The sequence below is a fragment of the Tympanuchus pallidicinctus genome, unplaced genomic scaffold (assembly GCF_026119805.1).
Source record: "Tympanuchus pallidicinctus isolate F22 unplaced genomic scaffold, pur_lepc_1.0 scaffold13, whole genome shotgun sequence".
Lineage (NCBI taxonomy): Eukaryota > Metazoa > Chordata > Aves > Galliformes > Phasianidae > Tympanuchus > Tympanuchus pallidicinctus.
This window is the reverse complement of record NW_026294648.1, coordinates 8313395-8331658: the sequence shown is the minus strand read 5'-3', so window position 1 is coordinate 8331658 and position 18264 is coordinate 8313395. Positions and strand designations below refer to the sequence as shown.

The 18264-nt window shown below is 52.8% G+C and overlaps 2 protein-coding genes across 8 annotated transcripts; both read right to left on the bottom strand.

Annotated features, from left to right (window-relative positions):
* Nucleotides 1–412: 412 nt before the first annotated feature.
* CNGA2 (cyclic nucleotide gated channel subunit alpha 2) lies at nucleotides 413–8801 on the bottom strand. Its single transcript, XM_052672991.1, has 7 exons — nucleotides 8063–8801; nucleotides 6935–7060; nucleotides 6669–6776; nucleotides 6302–6472; nucleotides 4125–4232; nucleotides 3835–3941; nucleotides 413–3164 (listed from the first exon to the last, which is right to left on the bottom strand). The coding sequence occupies exons 2-7, from the start codon at nucleotides 7033–7035 to the stop codon at nucleotides 1741–1743; spliced, it is 2019 nt and encodes a 672-aa protein (XP_052528951.1). The 5' UTR covers nucleotides 7036–7060; nucleotides 8063–8801; the 3' UTR covers nucleotides 413–1740.
* A 75-nt stretch (nucleotides 8802–8876) lies between these two features.
* On the bottom strand, nucleotides 8877–18120 carry LOC128075860 (mitochondrial fission factor homolog B-like). 7 transcript variants are annotated; one of them, XR_008204134.1, is made up of 8 exons: nucleotides 17583–17836; nucleotides 15895–16132; nucleotides 15176–15333; nucleotides 14793–14905; nucleotides 14010–14171; nucleotides 12037–13322; nucleotides 11654–11720; nucleotides 11491–11508 (listed from the first exon to the last, which is right to left on the bottom strand). XR_008204134.1 is itself a non-coding variant. In XM_052672983.1 (7 exons), the coding sequence occupies exons 2-7, from the start codon at nucleotides 16088–16090 to the stop codon at nucleotides 11377–11379; spliced, it is 828 nt and encodes a 275-aa protein (XP_052528943.1). In that variant the 5' UTR covers nucleotides 16091–16132; nucleotides 17877–18120; the 3' UTR covers nucleotides 8877–11376. The 7 variants fall into 7 exon arrangements, 5 of the variants coding, with proteins under 5 accessions (XP_052528943.1, XP_052528940.1, XP_052528939.1 ...); XM_052672983.1 differs by lacking the exons at nucleotides 12037–13322; nucleotides 17583–17836 and adding an exon at nucleotides 17877–18120 and having other exon boundaries at nucleotides 8877–11508; XM_052672980.1 differs by lacking the exon at nucleotides 12037–13322 and having other exon boundaries at nucleotides 8877–11508; nucleotides 15946–16132; nucleotides 17583–17837.
* Between the last annotated feature and the right edge of the window lie 144 nt (nucleotides 18121–18264).

Here is an 18264-nt window from a genome sequence, read left to right as displayed (position 1 = left end):
GGAGCTGCCCCGCTCCGGGGACGGGCAGGAAGGAGCGCAGGCACCGCGCCGGGCCGCCCGCATCGCCCAGCAAACCAGGCGCCGGGAAAAGCAAACGCGGCTCTGCTCTGCCCGCCGCTACGGGGCCGTGCGGCGGTTCCGCGGCTCACAGCTCCCTCTCCCGGCCCAACCGCAGCAGCCGCAGCCTCCCTCCCGTCTCTCCTCGCACGGGGCGGCTCACGGCGCTCGGTGTGAGCGGAGGGAGAAGCTGGGCGCCGAGGGTTTGGTAGCGAAAGAAGTCAGAGCAGAAGACAGTTCATCTCCAACCACAGTCAGCTTCGCTCTGACAGATGCACCCCCCCGTATTTCATCGAGGCAACCAAAAAAACCATTACTGTGCTCTGAGTTCCAATTTTGGTAATTTAATCTTCCCTCTCCCAGAAATCCCAGAAAGCAAGGCCGTTCCATTTCAAACAGAAAATCATCCAACATAAAGGAAGTCAGGCTCATTTGAGAGGGAAAAGAAAGGACAAAGCAAGTGTTCTCCATTTTCCACCATGAGCCTTTGTGCTTTGGCATGCCCTCATCTGTCATCCCACTATTTTAGCCAAAGTATGAGTTGAATTTGACCCAGCACACGAATTTCCCAATAATTCCCTTCTCTAACAAGCTTCCTCCTCTTTGGAAGTCTCTAGTGATGGTGCTGAGCTTGCAGGGACTACATGGCCACTCTCACCTGCTTGTACCATGGACCCACAGGGCTTTGCCGGTGGCTGTGATGGGGTAAGGTTTTTGTCCTTGCACACTCATCCCCATGACTGCCATTCATTTCTCTAGACAGCAACTGGCCCTAAACTCCCACCGACTACAAGAAAACCTCCTGCCTAAGAAAATAAATGCATTCTACACTCTTTCTGAGCTACCCACAGTAAAGCAAATATGGGCACAGTTGGGTCCTATCACCACTTTGTTCCTTAAAAATATGTCATTTCAGTCATACCCTTCCTGGCACATCCAGCCATCATTAAATAGATGAGAGACAGCTGCTGTCTTCGTTCCTCTCACAGTGCAACAGGCACTGTCATTCAATAAGGAGCAGTCTTCACATCCACCCTGCACTCATCATCCGAGTCCTCTGTAGTCCAAATGGGAATCCCTCCACCACTGCAGCAGGAGAAAGTGCTGTTTCCTGGTAAGAGAGATGTTGGGCTACCCATGTGCCTGTGCTGGGGCAATTTGATGGCTGAGCATTGAATGCAGCAGAAAGAACAGAGCAGTGGGCAGCTGCCTGCTCTTCCAGCTGGATGCCCAGCCTCGCATTAAGAGGTGGAGATGACCTATGGGGTGACAGTGTCCCAGACAAGCTTCCCTGTCTGCAGATATGAGAGGCACAAGTTGGACTTTCTCACTTGAGATGGTACTCCAGGTACCCCCCCATCAAGGTTCACATCCCACTTTCTACTAAGGCAAGAAGAAGTGTGATCAGAGACCTTTTCCTGAAGCTGGAAGGAAACATCAGTAGTGGCATTAGTCATCCTCCTCTTCTTACTGACCCAAGTCAGAGGTTTCACAAGAAATGAGACAGGATTGAGGAGGAGCTAGGACAGTTGTCTGATTTTGAGCCATCTCAGGAGCTGCCACTCAGTGGCAATGCTAAGAACATGTGAGAAGTCCTATCAAGGCAGTTAAAGGTGCTCCCACGGGAAATAGAAACTGCCTCAACACAAGGCAAGACATCATCTAGCTGAGATCTGCACGCTTTCATTGCGACCCAGTAGGTGTAGCTTCACCTTCAACCTCAGACAGACTGTCTGAACTATCTGAGAAGAAGTCTTCCAGATCCTGCTGCCTCATTTGGGACTCCAGGACACTAATGCGCTGCTTGAGCTTCATCTGGGCATCATTGTACTCTGTCAGGAGCCTTCCAAGGCGAGTGTGAAGTGTGTCCAGGTTCAAGGTCAGTCTCTCCAGCTTTTCTTCCACACTCTTCCCTTCCATGCTTTCTTCTTCAGCTGACTCATCCAGCAGGCCTTCCTTGCTAAGGATCTCCCGGCCACGTTCCTCCAAGACCTTTTTGGCATCAGGATACTCTGTGACCGCTTCCATTAGATCTTCCTTTGACAAGCAGAAAAGATCGGAGTAGCCCAAGCTACGGATGTTGGCTGTGCGCCGGTTGCCCATTTTGCTCCCTTTAATGTTCAGGATGCTGATCTCACCAAAGCAGCCGCCTGCAGTGAGCAAAGCATATTGCGTTATTCCATCATCTGCCACCACGGCCAGCTTCCCCTCCTTGATGATGTACATCTCTTTTCCAATATCTCCCTTGCGGCAAATGTAATCCCCTGGGCTGAACACCTGAGGGCGAAGCTTCAGCACCAGCTCCACCAGTAGACCTGCCTCACAGTCCTGGAAAATCCTCACCTTCTTCAGTGTCTCCAGGTGAACATTGATGGCAATCTCTGCCCTTAGTTTATCAGGAAGACTCTTGAGAACTTCCCGTTCATCTACTGCCTTCTTGTTGGTCCACAGGTAATCAAACCACTTGATGACTTTGGTTTCCATGTCTTTGCTCACCTTGCGGAACTGCATGTAGTGTTTAATGGCATCGATTTTTGCCTGGAACTCTGCTCTGGTGGCATTCATGTTGGATATCATGGATCCTACATTCCCCACAATGGTGGCAAAGATGAGGACACCGATGAGGAAATCAAAGATCACAAAGAGGTATTCTTCATCGCGCACGGGAGGAGGGGTCTCTCCAATGGTAGTCAAAGTCAGGGTAGACCAGTAGAGACAGTAGACATACTCCCGGGTGAGATACCCGTATTCAGGGTCTGTGACATTGGGATAGACCCAGGTATCTTCTCCAAAGCCTATGGCCTTGGAGATGGCATAGTAAATGCATGCATTCCAATGGATGATCACCAGGATATAAAGAACCAAGTTGCCGATGCGGAAGATGTTGGGGTAGCTGGTTCTGGTCTCTGTCCTGTCAAAGAACTCAAACATGCGGGAGAAGTGCAGCAGCCTGTTGAATCTCAACTCAGGGCGGTGCAATCCCACAGCAAAGTACACCAGGTCTGTGGGCAGGATGGAGAGAACATCCAGCTTGAACTGCAAGGTGTAGATGTAGTTATCCCGTAATTTCTTCAGGTCCTTAACCAGGAGGCCCTGTTCCAAGAAACCTAACAGAGAAGGGAATGAGAGAATTATTTTGGCTTTTGTTAAACCCTACAGCAGGCTTTGTAAGCACTTCTGATAAATGGTATACCATTTCATGGTATGCCATACAAATGCGTGCATATATACAATCCTCCAAACATTACCAGCTCCACCTGTAAGCCAAGTAGGTGGCTTACAAGCTTTTGTTATCAAGCATTTGGGAAAAGCCATGTAAAGATAATGCTTAGGAATACACTCTGTTCCAGGAAGAAATAGGAACACAAAGGTTTTCCTTCTCCAGATCAGGAATTATTGCAGTTCCAGACAGACGCTGTACAGCCACCTCCTCCATTCCAAGAGCATGAAATACTACTATTTTTCCATGTAGATAATTCACTAGTTGAACTTGTGCAAAATCAGAGATATGGACATTCAACTCTGCCCGAATACTAATAGTAATGAGGGTAATTTTGTACAATTATTCAAAGGTGAAATTGGAAGCCAGGATGATTAATCTTTCATTCTGAAACTTACCTCATTTCTCAGATCTTTAAATTAGACTCTTTCTCTGGAGACTTGCTTCGTACTAGTGAGAACTAAGGTAGACAAAACCCTCCTTTTTATGGAGCTATAGATTAGGTCCCTCCACTTTTAGGATATTAGAGCAAAGCATTCACAAGGCAGGATGCTCACCTGTGCGCAGGCGGATCACTATGTCCCCAGTGTAGATGCAGTCTGAGATGTAATCTAGCACCAGCCAGAGGACAACATAAGTCTTCTGCAGGTCACTGAAGCAAGCCCTGCAGGATGAGGCAGTGAGACCAACAAATCTCTCTCCCAGTCGAATATAGGCTGATTCTTTCCTTTAGCTTCCCACCGCCCCACAGTCATCAGCACCAGCTGTCTGAGCCTCACCTGAGCCACAACAAGGAGGTGAAGATGAGGGCTAGAGGAGACAGGAGCCCTGCAACATCCCAGCTCACCTGGCCACAAGCAAGCACCAGTTGTAGAGAACAGGAACAGCAATGACGCCCAGCCAGCGGTAATACCAGTCCCCTGCAGGGTCCACCACAAAGGACTGCCATTTCTTCCTGGAAGCAGAGAGAGGCCAGAGCTGGCAATGCGTGAATAAAGGACTAAACGTAGAAATTAGGGTTGGAAGGAACCAGCAGCGTCATCCCCTTCATCCTTTGCACTAGCCTGGATCAAACAGCTGCAGCTTGACTGCCAGTCTGTAGGCTAAATCCAGTCCCAGGAGTGATAAGTAAAAATGTCCCACATTGTTTAACTTCCTTTATCCCCAAAGTAACGTTCATTAGCATAGCAGAAGAGAAACTACAGCATGGCAAGGCAGAGCAGGTGGCCTCCGTGAGCCGCAGAGGCAGAGCCAGAAACAGATGTACGGATGAGGGTGACCAGAAAACTTCTGTTAGATGACCTTGCCTCTCCTAAATGAGGCATGGATTGGAGCCAGACAGATCTGAGAGAAGACGATTAATTAGAGCAGGAAGGAAAGCTTGCTGCGCACCAGAGGGAGCACCATGGGGCTGCCCAAGCCCCAGAGCAGCGGCTGGCATCACAGAGCTGCCATCCCACACCGCCTGCCTGCCTGCTCAGCCCTCTGTCCAGCCTTTGAACTGCTCCCAATCATTTGATCCTGCTCATCTTGGGGTTCTGAGATAAGATGCATGTGCTCCCATGGCCAGATCTCACTGAAGGAGCTGGGGAACAGGAACTCTGCAGCTGGACTGATAGGCTCAGCCACCACCACCTGCTAGGGCAAAACATCTCCCCCTGCATCCTCGCCTCCCTTCCAGCTCTGGAATGTGCAAAGCTCCTCCAGCAATAGGAAAAACAACCCACTTGCCAGCACATTCTCTGTGCTCACCCCGCTGCTTCCGACAGCTTCAAAAGCAGACTTGTGCCTTGAAGCCTCCATCAGTGGTGTGCCAGGTGGGAATGGAGCTCAGAGCAGGGCCAGCAGTGCTCCTTCACTCTCCCTCTGGGTGCAACCCTGGACATCCATGTGATTCTCCCCACATTACAAGAGTAAACAGTTATGTTTTGCTCAGGACAGGATTGATGTGCAGCTTAAATATTTTCTGAGAAAGGGACCTCTTGCTCTCTGAGACATAAGGTAACTGGCATCTGGGAAACACCAACTCACCTGCAACCAGCCAGCACTGCTGTAATACTGTATCACAAGTACTAATCACCTTAATAGCAATGATAATCATGGTGGTAGTTTCAGCTTTAAGTCACCAATGCCACCACCTCCCCAGGAGAGCTGTGATAGTCTCCCTTCTGCAGTCTGTGGGGCAGCACCAAATGCACGCGCACACACACACACACACACACCCAGCCCAGGGACCTTTATCCTATCCCTTCAGCAGGGATTTTCAGGCTGTAGGGTGACAGCACTAAGCTCTACTGTCCCATCCCCTGCAGATACCTTGCAGGGTGCAGCTTTTCCCAGGGAGCCGTAGGCACGGAGCAGCCTTCTCAGCACACATCAGCTCCTCTCCCTCCAGTAATTAACAAGCTCCTTTTCACCTCGCAGGGCAGAGCACTTTTTTTCCGTGACTAGCAACAGCCCTGATACAAGGCTCAGATACCTGCCTCCAATAGAAAAGGATCATTTCTTGGTGTTTTAATTACCGTGTACAATGGTAGGGTCCAGACTAGTCCGTGAGCTTTGCCCCTTAATTAGCCGGCAGAAGAAAAGCCAGGTTATTGCTTTTCAGCGGCAGTGCAAGCTGAGGAGATGAAAGCACTGGGTCTGAATGAGCCTTTTCAGAAAGCTGCCGTCATGGTGTCTGACCTCGGAGGCGGGGAGACGGGCAGCAAACGCACTCTCTCTGTCTCCCTTCCTCCTGCAATGATGAATGAGGCTGGAGGAGCCCACTGGTTTGTGCTTGCCTCGGCATCCAGCGTGGACTCTCCGTGTCCCTTGCTCCTCACATGCACAGCTGCAGACCCATCTTGGCTCAGGTGCCAGCAGAGCACAGCGGAGCCCTCCCGCTGCTGCCACCCCCTGCCCCTGGGCAGAGCTGAGCCCACTGCCCGTGGGACACCTGGCCCTCCCCCATCACTGCCTACACAGCATCGCATGTGGCCAGTCTTCAGCCCAGGGAGGCTGTGTCACAGGTAAGGGTCCTACTTTTTGGTTTTCTCCTCGGCCTCCTCATCCTCTGGATCACTGCTGGCATCAGCAGGCACTGTCTGCAGCTCAGGGCCCTGGAAGCGTTCAAGGAAGGGGTCTGGCCTCTGCTGCTCCTCCTGCAAGCTCTTGCTGGCCCAGTCCCGCAGCACCAGCACAAGCCTGACAATCCTAAATGGGGGAAAGAGGCAAAGTCGGGAGCTGCCCACACAGCGAGGAGAAAGCAAACTTTTGTGACAAAAGCCAGGTCAAAGCCAGGCACAAAAGGTTCAGACAAGAGCCTAAGCAACAGCTCTCCAGCTTCCTTCCATGCTCTGGAAATGCATAGGACCCGACCCTGCCCTGCAGCCTGCCCCCAAACCGCTACCTGGCCAGGGCTCGTCTGCCTTGGAAAGGAGGGGCAGCTGGCTGCTCCTCCCCATATGCAAGAGTTCCTCTGTGCAGCTCCAAGGTCTCATCTTGGGTCGAGTAGGTCCTGCAGTGGGGAGAAGGAAGGGCAATGGCATCACTGCACATCTCAATGCCACCACTCCTGCTGGGTGAACCAGGGGAAGCGGACAGCTGGGGTGTGCCACTGGGCCCTGAGACTCAGCCCTGCCCCACCAATGCCACCCTCTCCTGAGCCATCCTGACCTGCTCGTGCCAAGCCCTGTGCTCTGTGCATCAGTCCTGGCTCTGGTTGGTAGGGGTGGGCAGGGGCCAGGCAGCTGCAGGCCGTTACTCCTTGCCATCATCCTTCCAGTGAGCTGCGCCAGGGACCTAGGAAGGGCAAAGAGCAGGAGCTCAGGGAGCAGGAGGCAGTGTATGGTGTGAGCACTGAGTTATGGTACAGCACCAGAGGAAAAAGAGGCAAAGCCTAAGGCATGTGCCCACCCCGTGTTTTCCATTTAGCTCTCACTGCAGAGCCCTATGAGGCATTGTACTCTCCCCAGGAGGCCCTACATCTGCCCATGAAAGATGTTCTCCCCACCACCTGGGCTCCTCAGCCATTGCCAGGGCAACAGCATCTGTAGCCCTGTGCCCTAGTGATGAGCTGCAGCTCTCCTACAGCCCAAGGGTGAGAAAACAGTCCCCACGAGGGATGGGAGAGCCACCGAGGGCGGAGATGCTGTACACACAGCAGCACAAGATGGGCTTAGCATGTACAAGCTTGCATTTGAGCAGCCCGCCCATTGAGCCCCTCCACATCCCTGCAGCCATGGGCACATGGGCAAAGCAGTCTCCTGGGGACAGCTCACCAGTGCTCTCCCACAGCAAATCCCACTGATAATGAACTGCATGGTCAGGGGTAATGCCTTGCACAGCCCTGTCCACATCACTATTATGCACACACATTGTGGAGGTCTGGGACCACACACGCAGAGCTGCCCACAAACCCAGCCACCTCCCCACAGTGACAGAGCCACCACCAAGATGCCAAAACTGCCCACTTACGAGCCTGACGTCCCTCGAGGCCTCCAGCAAGCTAGCAGGGGTCGGCAGGGGGCATCTCCTCATAGGAGACTCAGCAAACACCACAGCCACGTGGCTGCAGAGGGGTCCCCACAGTGCCCAGGACAGGTGATGCACAGTGTGTGTGTCCCTTCACTGCTGCACACTCCTGGCCCCTGGGCTCCCTCGACGCGCCAAGCAGCACAGCGTGCGTCAGAGTAGTCGGCCACAGCAGCTTTGTAGCCAGAGATCAAAGGGGAGGAGGGACACTGCTCCCTCCCACACATCCCCTTTTTCCCCACCGACCCTCCCTCCTCTCCATCCAGTTACCTGTTCTCAGGCAGCAGGAAGCCGCATTTGCTTCTCAGGAATCCCAGAGAAGAGAGCTGCAGAGTTTGATGATGATCAAGAATTGAGCCTGTCACTGGTGTCTGCCTTGTTGTTTTGCACACAGAGCCACGCTGACAATCAGCTGGCAGAGCGCTTGCATCCCCAAGACTATAAGGAATGGGCTAACTTTCATTCTTTCCTACTCACATCCAACTGCATGCAGCGACTGAAGCTGGGTCAGTCCTTTCCATGGGCGCAGATTCAAGCACACTGTGCAAGTGTGATCTGAGAGCACCAGCATCCAGGGTCCATTCAGCACCAAAACTTGACCTTTTCTTCCTTCAAAGCCTCATTCTCTACCTCACTGAAAATCTTGGCAGCAGTGAGCTTGAATAGATGTGGAACTTCTGCAGCCTTGGTTAGCAGCACTGGAGGGACACACCGCCTTCCCTTGTCCCCATGCCACAGAACCAGCGACAGGCCAGAAGCAGTGGCAGCAGCTCGTCTCCCTTCCCACCTCTCCTTTTGCTCCCTGCCTGCAGCCCCCTCCAAAAATGTGGGAGCTCCAGGAGCCTCGCTGCTTCTGTCCCTTTGGTGCACCTCCCTCCAGTGTCAGATTGCACGAGCTGCCTCTTTTTCTAAGCATGTTGTTGTGGCAGCCTCCCCCAGGGGACACCCAGCTCTCCCACACGTACCTTCCTGGGACAACAAAGGAGGAAAGCTGCAGATGCACCTAGGAGCAGGGCAGCATCCTGCTGCCAAGGGGGAAAACCTCAGCCACCCCAAACCAGGATTCGGTGACACAGGAGACACATCCAGCACACACAGAGTTTATTAAAACATGCACTTCATGGGTCAGTGTTTCTAGATTTAAAGAAGGACTTGAGCCTGAGGCATAGGACTGGGATTTGACCCAGCAGCAGCTCAGCACCACACAGCCCTTTGCTCAAACCTCCCCTCAGTGAGAGGGGGGAGAGAATCAGGGGAAAGAAAGCAAAGTAGAAGTCATAGGTGGAGGTTAAAGCTAGTTACTGACAGAAAAGGAAGAGAAAAGGAAAATAGTAATGATAATAACATATATTTACAAAGTAAGTGATGCACAATGCAATTGCTGACCACCCACCTACCAATGCCCACCAGTCCCCAAGCAGCAGCTGCTCCACCAGCTCCCCACCACTGCCAAGGCTTTCTGCATGATGCCACGTGGCATGGAACACCCTGTGGGCAGTTCAGGTCAGCTGTCCTCACTCCATCCCATCTCCATGTGACCCCCAGCCCCTCACTGGCAGCACAGTGCCAGAAGCTGAAGACTGAAGGATCCTTGGTGGTTGCAGCACTGCTCAGCAACAGCCAAACATCGGTGTGTTATCAGCCCAAACCCAAAATGCAGCACCATGCCAGGCACTATGAAGGAAAAATTCAACTCTGTCCCAGCTGAAATCAGGACAAAAAAAGTCACCTTCTACCCAATGCAACTTGCCAATAATTAGCCTTCAGGAACACATCCCATCTGATCACCCACTTCCATGTATTTCCAGCCTGTCCACATCCCCGAGCCAAGCCAGGAGCCCTGCTGCCATCCCTTACACACACACTGCTGAAGCACAGACCCCCTTCCTGCTCTCACCTGCAGTAAATCCCAGTGCTGTCCTCAACCCAGACATCAGCCACAGGTTCAGACCTGCAATTACTTGTGGGACAGTTATTTATTAGTAGATGTCCAGCTGCCAGATTTACAGCCATAGAGGCTTGATGTAGTGGCAGGCAGGGAACAGCTAAGCATCCATGTCTGTAAATAAGCCATTGAGACATCTGGGTGATTTGCAGATCCAGCTACAATCATTTATAGGTGGAACAGAGAGGTCCTATTGCCAACACCTGCCCCAGGCCTGCAGGCACCACTTCAGCAGATGCATTGGATGAACCACTACGAGAATCTCAGTTCACTGTGAATCCAAGTGTTCCTAAACGTCAAGGAAGGAAAGAAACAGCAGAGCTGTTGAACTGGGCTTGGTTTTTGGCACCTGAGCCAAGGATTCCCCTCACCTGTGCAGTTGTACAACGCTGAAGTTACAACTTGGCAGCAGACTGGGAGTGATCCTGCCCTCTGGCACTGGCGATCTCACAGATACCCACTGCTGCCCAAATGGGCAACTGTCCATGGCCTGTCTGGTGCCTGCACTGTTATTACAAGGTCTTACGATTACCCCGGGGAGGTTTCCCATGTACATCTCCCTGGGAGAAAGCCAAGCTCCTGGATAAGTCCAGAGTCTCTATAGAGCTCAGCAATGCTCTTACAGCCACCTGGGATCTGAGCACTTGCAAACCCACTGCCGAGAGCCTCCAGCACGACAGCAGCCAAGGAAGTGATGCCACAGCAGAGGCCATAGATCATAGAATCATAGAATTGTTTGAGTTGGAAGGGACCTTTAAAGGTCATCCAGTCCAACTCTCCTGCGGATGGCAGCCCCCAGCTCCTCCAGGCCCACCCCTCTCCTGGAGCAGGGGTCGCCCTGGCACAGGACAACTCACACAGTTGCTCAAGGAAGAAAAGAAAACCTAGCAGCAGTTCAAAAGCACCCAAACACTCTGCACAAGCTTTTGGGGTGGAAGTTGAAGAAGAGACCACAGTAACTGTCACTGGCACAGCTGCCCAGAGAGCTGTGGGTGTCCCTTGCCTGGAGGTGCTCAAGGCCAGGTGGGATGGGGTCCTGGGCAGCCTGAGCCCATGGCAGCGGTTGGGACTGGGTGGGCTGGAAGTTCCCCTCCAATCCAAGCCATTCTATGGTTCTATGAATTGGCTGAGAAATTTTATGGAGGTAGAACTAAGATGTCCAAGCTGTGACGCAGGCAGGGGACCAGCTCAACCCATGGCCAGAGACTGTAACAGGACCTGATGCCCACAGAGACCTAACATTTGGGTTTGTGCCTCCTCCAATACACAGCCCAAGGGGCAGAAGCTCTCTCATTGATCTGTGCAGGACAAATACCTCCTGTGTCATTACAGATTTCTTATGAGGCTTGGCTTTTCACAGCAGCTTCTCACATGACGATTGACCCCATAGAACACACCACAGAGTTGCTACCATACACCAAACACAGCCCAGCCCTGGGTCTATACACAGTGGACCATGCTCCCTGTCCCACCCCACCACTCCCTGTCATCCATCTCCAGCTGCTGTGGCCAGGTCCAGCTTTATGGTTCCAATTCAGGTCAAGTTCAGAAGAAACACAGTTTTACCCTCCACAATACGTGAGCAAGAATCCTTTCTCTGCTCTCGCCCAGGGTGGGTCAGGGAGCCCAAGGCACACAGTCATCTCCACAGCCAGAGCCAGGTGTTGACGAGGCAGGCAGAGAGCAGCATGGAGTACACCAGGGGCTCCTCTTTCCGCCAGGCTTTGTGCTGCTCCTCCAGCACACACAGCCGCTCCGAGATCCTCGCCAGCTGCAAGGAGAGCAGCGTGAGGAGCACCACCCAGGGCTAGTTGGCAGTGCCAGCAAACCAGGCCCTAGCAACAAGCCCTGGAGCATCCTCAGCCACCCGCCTGCAGCTTTCCCAGGAACCACTGCAGCCCCTACTCTCCTCTCACCTCCTTTTTCATTGCTGCAGCCTCAGCAGCGATGACCTCCTCCGGGGCTGCTCCAACCTCCTGGGAGCTGTGGGAGGAAAACAGAGATGCACACTGTTCAGGAGCTGCAGTTACCTTCCTGTAAACATGGCACTGCCATGGAGAGCCCAACCATGCAGCAATGTGTGCACACCCAGGTCGTGCTGTCAGCATGCAGCATCGGGAGAGAGGAAGCAGCACTCCCACAGCATCTACCAACTTCTTCATACCCCCATCATGCTTATACCTCCACCATGCAGCCCGCAGTGATCACAACAAAGCACTCAACAAAAGCTACAACGGGCAACAGGAAAGCCACATGCTTATGTTTCTTTAGAGACCCAACAGACAGAAAACATATTTACCCAGAGTCCATTTCCTACAGCCAGAGGAATCCACTGAGGATTGGATAAGCCATCATTAGAGCAGGTCAGGCAAACAGAAATCCCACAGCCAGTGCCCAAATGGAGAGATGGTATTTACCCAGCAAGAGATGACCCAGTGGGTAGGAAGCAGCTACTATTGGGGGGTACATATCTGACCATGTGCCAGCCTGCCTGGGTTTGCTGGCACCAGGATTTGGTCTGCTCCAATACTTCCCTCACAAAAGGCATTTTTTGCCCTCACAGCAAATGTTATTTGCAACCAGAAGCATAAACAAGGATTCCAACCATGCATCGCTTCCCTCCTTCCCTGAAAACAAAGGGACAGAGGCCATGGATGAGCATCTCCTGCAGATACAACCTTGCTCCAGGGCTCACAGCACAAAGCCACAATAGATCCATGCTGAGAAATTAGAGTTGCCATGTTCATCTGTTGTTCCCATCATTATAGGGTAGCACTCCATCAACTCATCTGTAATCCATAGTTCTACTGTACACACCAACATGGTGGATGCTCCATCCCTGGAGACACTCGAGGTCAGGCTGGACTGGGCTCAGACCACCTGGTGGAGCTGTAGATGCCGCTGCTCATTGCAGGGGAGTTGGATCTGATGGCCTTTAAGGGTCCTTTCCAACTCAAACCAGTCCATGTTTTGCCACAGGCCCTCACTGACACGTTATGGGTTAACCGGGTTGAATGAGTTCTTCTGAGGAACTCACTCATGACATTCAAGGAATTGGCCTGAAAAGACACTCATGAGACAATGCATCCATGTAATGCAGCTGTGGTAAATATGAAAGTCACAACAGAAAGAATATCCAATTTTACCAAGTACAAAGCCATTAAAATTGGACATTTCCTGCAGCTTTTACTTGAAAAATTCCCACTGACACAAGTGAACACCCTTTAGAGTAGAGAACAGAAATTACCTCTGATGACTCATACTTCTCAAGAGGTCACTGCCATGGAAATAATCCATCCTCTCTCTGAGGCCAGAGCTTTCTTCATTAAAATTTCAGGATAAACAAGTGAGCTCAGTCACTTTTTTATTGTTGTGGGGAGCACGAAAGAATGCATGCATTTGAAATGATGCAAAGTACCAAGAAAAGGCCTTCCAAGTTGCTTGGCTCCTAAGGGAGATGGAGAGCTGGGAAGAGCTCAGGACTCACCCCACTCTCTAAGTTCCTTCCTCCACAGTGTCACAGCTAAAACTCCTCCACGTCAGACAGGAGGAGGTCCATGTGTGCAATAACCAAAGTTTTAGAAGCTTAAAAAAAAAAACAAAACCACATTTGAAGATGTCCCTGCTTTTAAGCAGTGTGCTGGTCATCACCTGGAACTGCCCAGAGTGAAACTGCTGCCTGCAGCCCTGCTCCAGCCCGGGAAGAAAGGTACCATGTGCCAGGGTGGCATGGATGATGGATCCTCCCCCTCCTCCCCATCTGCCTGGAGGTTTCGCCCAAGGAGAATCAGAAGTATTCTCACAATTCAACCTTGGTGATTCTGTGATTTTTAGGTGCTTCCGTGTGGAGGCAGAATTTGGATTAGATGATTTTTATGGATCCCTTCCAACACAGGATTGTAGAGGAAAAGGTTACTGAAGAGCAACCAAGAGATTGTCATGCATGTTGTGAGGACATGGGAGAAGTGTCTTGGTGACAGGGCCATCTGTGCTGGGTTTTGATTCCCTGCCCACATTTCCCTCCATGAAGCTATCAAGGCATGCAGAAAGAGTAGCACTGAGGAGCAGCTGTGTCCCAGGAGATGTTAGGTCCCTTGAGTGGCACAAAAACAAGCAGGAGGCACCCAGAGCTGGCAGGATAGGTAAGAAGAAGGGGCTGGAGCAGCCATGTCCTGTGAGGTTAGAAAGCTCAGGGCTGGCTCCTGCCTCGGCAAGGCAAAGCTAGGCCTATGTAGAGCAGCAGGGAGGTGGCTCAGGATAAGCCAGCGTCACCTGGATGACACTGAGTCTTGCAGAGAGTTCTGGACACGGTGGAAGAGCACCTGGCCCAGCAGGTACATGGTCTGGAAGATGTTCTGCATGGAGTAGATCCTGCCCGTCCTGGCAAGGAGAGGAAGTGGAGCACTGTGAGCAGGTGGGGGGCAGGTGTCCAGCCTGGGATGCACACAGAACCACAGTGGTTACTGCCTGGCCTCGCACAGCACAATCACAGGCCCCATGTTCCTCCTGCAGCTCCGAGCATCACAGGGTGATGCCATCAACACCCAGACCTCTGTGTCTCTGGGTGAGAGGAGTTCCTCCAGCAGCCCAGGTTCAGTCACTTAGATCCTCCAGAGGCAGCAATGACAGTGTGACGACCACACCTTTCTGCCAGCCCAGGACAGGCTTTCTTCTAGGCAGAAGATGGCTCTGCTCTGGAATTAAGCTCAATGATTTTCTTCACTGGAGAGAAAGACCATGATGTCAATCACACTACTGTTCACAAAAAGCACACGTGCTCTTTGCTCACCCTGGCTGCAAACCCAACAGCCAGGCAAGGACCCACAGCGCTGCCACCAAGCTCCAAGTGGGGACACGCTGTCCCATGTGCCTCAGGTGGCAGCAAACCTCTCCCTACTGACACCAAAGGACACTTTCCTCTTAACTAGCTTCATGCAAGACTAGAGCTAGCCCTGATTTGGATTCCCCCCCATCTTGGGGCACCAACACAAAGCTCCAAAGACCCCATGGATGCCGGTCCCTACCCACCCAGCACCATTCCAGGTGCATGCTCACCGCTCATGGTGCAGGGCTGGGCTGGGCAAGGCCAGCTGGGTGCTGTCACTTGGGGACCGCCGTGACCCACTGCTGTGCTGGCTCTGCCGCCGTGACCTGCCGCTGTGGTGGCCCTGTTGGGATCAAACACAGATGCATTAGAGGCAATGAATCATAAAGGTTGGAAAAGACCACTAAGATCATCCAGTCCAACCATCAACCCATCACCACCATGCTCAATTTAGGCAGAGCCAGCCCTGTGCCCCATGAAAAGCCGTCACTGGTGGGGGCATTTCTCAAGCCCCAGCCCAGTAAGATGATCCTGGACCTCCAGAGCAAAGCAAACACAGTGGATGTGCTCCCTTTGCCAACACATGCACGCCCACCCACCCTCGTTACAGTACCAGTCGTCTGCGATTCTGGGCACTTGATCTGCCAGCCATGTGCATAAAAGGAAGCTCCCCCGATGCAGAGTGCTGAGCCGAGGAGTCTGGGGACACGCACACCTCAGCGCAGGGGACATTCCTCTGCTGGTCCAGCAGGATGGGTCTCAGATCTGCATCTGATGTTTCCACAGAAAAGAGAGAGGGAAGAATGAAACACCTGAATGTGCCCCGCTGTTCTCAGGGCAGCAGGGAAGAGAGATTCTCTCATACAGGGCTGCCAGCCCTGTGTCCACTGTTAATGGATGTACATCAAAAGCCACATTCTGCAGATGTGAGCAATTAGAGAGCCTGGAGAGGTGTGGAATGGAAATCAATTGGATGTACCACTCCAGGAAAGCAAGGTTTGGGAACAGCTTGTCAAAGAGCAGGGCCATATGTTTCAGCATCCCCAAAACTGAGAATAAACTGGAAGACATGGAAGGAGATGCCTCCAGATTTCACTCCTCACATTTTGTATCAAAGGCCCCTCCTGCTTTCTGCTAGCCATCTTTGTCCACCTTTCATCCTTAGGCATCTCTCCACCTTCCCACACTACTTTCCAGGAGAAAGATGACTATAGTATCTGACTCCTTCCTCTCTTGCAAATCAAACGTCTGAGTGCTTCAGAAAACAGTTCTCCCTACAATGTTACAGAGCCCTGCCAAACTTCAGGCACCCCAAAAAACCCAGCACATTACCTGCAAGTGAAATCCTGACAGGGATATGTATTGGAAAGGAAGGGGATACACCTTCAGACATGGGCTCCTCATCCACAGGGCTGAAGCTGTTTGCCACGGTGAGTCTGTTGGGGACCCGCATCCTTCGATTGATGTCCTCAGTGAAGAGCAGGTCACAGCGGACTGCGTTCACTTTCTGCTCCAAAAGTGGCCACATCTTGTCTGTTTTCCCCAGATTGCACAGGCAGCCGAGTGACACCTGCACAGGGACAACCCCCGTGCTGTAAGGCATCTACACACATACAGAAGCAACGACAGACAGAACCATAGGAGATGTGCTGGAGAACAGGGAGTCCTATGGAGCCCAGCTGGCAGGGGCAAGAGCATGGAGTGGGAACAGCTGCCAGCAGGATGGGATGAAAGAACTAAACTGTCCCCCCACACACTTTCGCCATACTGTCCTCTAGGACTGTACTGCATCCGTGCCCATCTCCTGGAGGGATCCACACCAAGGAGCTGAACAGGACGGACTTTGTTTCAGGCAGTGGTGTCAGACAACTAGCCATCATCCCACAGGGAAAGGAAGCCTATTCTGGCAAGGACACAGCAGGGACACAGGTCCCCAGCCCCTCTGACTCTCTGCTTTCTGATTTATTGTTCCTGATGTTACTGATGTACTGTTCTGTGTTCTTCCAGACCCCAGCCAACCCCATTCCCCTACAGACTCCTCGGCCCCTCCTTCTGCCCTCACAATAGAGAGGAATCCCCCTTTGCTCCTGAGTCAAAATCCCCCAGCACAGCCCAAAGCACTGCAGGAAGGGGACGTTTTCCTCTCCAAAGCTCAGAGGGTGAGAACGGCAGGAGCTCAGCATGCTCTGATCACGCTGGGCTCTATTTTTAGCACCCTGTGTTCTGACGCTGCATTGCCAGCCCAGCCACCCCCAGCTGGCAGCAGCCACGGCTCCCCACTGCCATCCCCATCCCCATCCCCATCCCGCCTCCCGGGAGCAGCAGCAGCACTCCTGGAGCCGCCACACATGGCCGGAGATGCAGCTCCAGAGCACCAATCCCACCCCACAGCAGCCCTGTAACTCCAGGCATGCCAGGGCGGCTCCCCGCCAACAGTAATCACTTCACTCTGTTCTCTCCTCCTCCATCATTAAAAGCCTTTTAATTAAAGGGACAGAAGCCTGCCCAGCGTCATCAGCTGCGGCACTTTGCTGCTTCCATGTGTGTACGAACGAGACCCCCGTGCCTGCAAATCGGGTCGGTCCCGATACCGAGTCCTGGGACTGTCCCGGAAAGGTGCCATTCCTGAATGCTGTATCAGACGCGCAGCCCCACAGCCATGGCAAGCACTGGGTTCCACCTCAGATTTGGGGGTTTTAGAGGAATAAACACCCTGTGCTCTCTTCTCATCCTTCTCTCTGAGAAAGCAGCGTATGAGGAGCAATATACCAGAAAGGGGAAAGAGGTTCATGTCCTAATCACCTACGGAACTGCCACAGCTCCCAAGGAGAAAAGGATTGAGAGGGGAGCGAGCTCTGACAATCTAAGCCACACACACACACCAAAAACCCACAGATGTCAAAATCCATAAGAAGAAAGAGCTTAAATGGCCGGATTTCCGTTTTTAACTTTCTACAGGGGTTTCTCTAGCTGCTGCCGAGCAATCTTGCTCAAGCCGATGGAACACGATCGCTCCCCACCTCCGTGCTGCGCTTCTCCTCGCATTGGCAGCGCGGGGATGCGGCTTTGAGGATGGGGGAAGCGGAGGGGACCCCCCCCGTCCTGCCCTGCGGACTGACCGCCCGCCCGGACAGGAGGGGCAGCGGCATCCCTCCGCCCCAGACGGTCTGGCACCCCCCGCTTGAGGTTCGTGACAGCAGATCTGCTCTGCTCTCCTAAAGCCCCCTCTCCCCCCCGGAGCAGGGCTTCGCCCCATCGCAGCGCCCGATCCCCGCTGGCGGAAAGGGCGGAGCGGGGTGGGAGTGGGCACTTACTTTTTTTTTTTTGCAGTTTAAAGCAACTTCTCAACCTGTAAGCAGCTGCTCTTCCTGCTCGGCCGGCGGGGAGGTGATGTCAGCGGGGCGAGCCCTCCCCTCCTGGCACTGCGCCGGGCTTAAAGGCACAGCCGCTGCTCCTGCCGCCGGCCCCCGGGCAGCAGCGGCCGCGCATCGCCGTGCCGGAGCTGAGCTCTTCCGCCTCTCGGTGGAGCGTGCAGCGATAAAACCATCCGTTTGGGATGAATGACGGTTTTAAAAGCTTCTGAATGGGGACGGAGTCCAAGGCCTTACCATAAAATCCAGTTCTGAAAGGGCTTAAAATAAATCTCGCGCTGCCCTAGTCTTGCTATTTAAAGGGGATTATCTAAGAGGTTTAGGCGCGTGC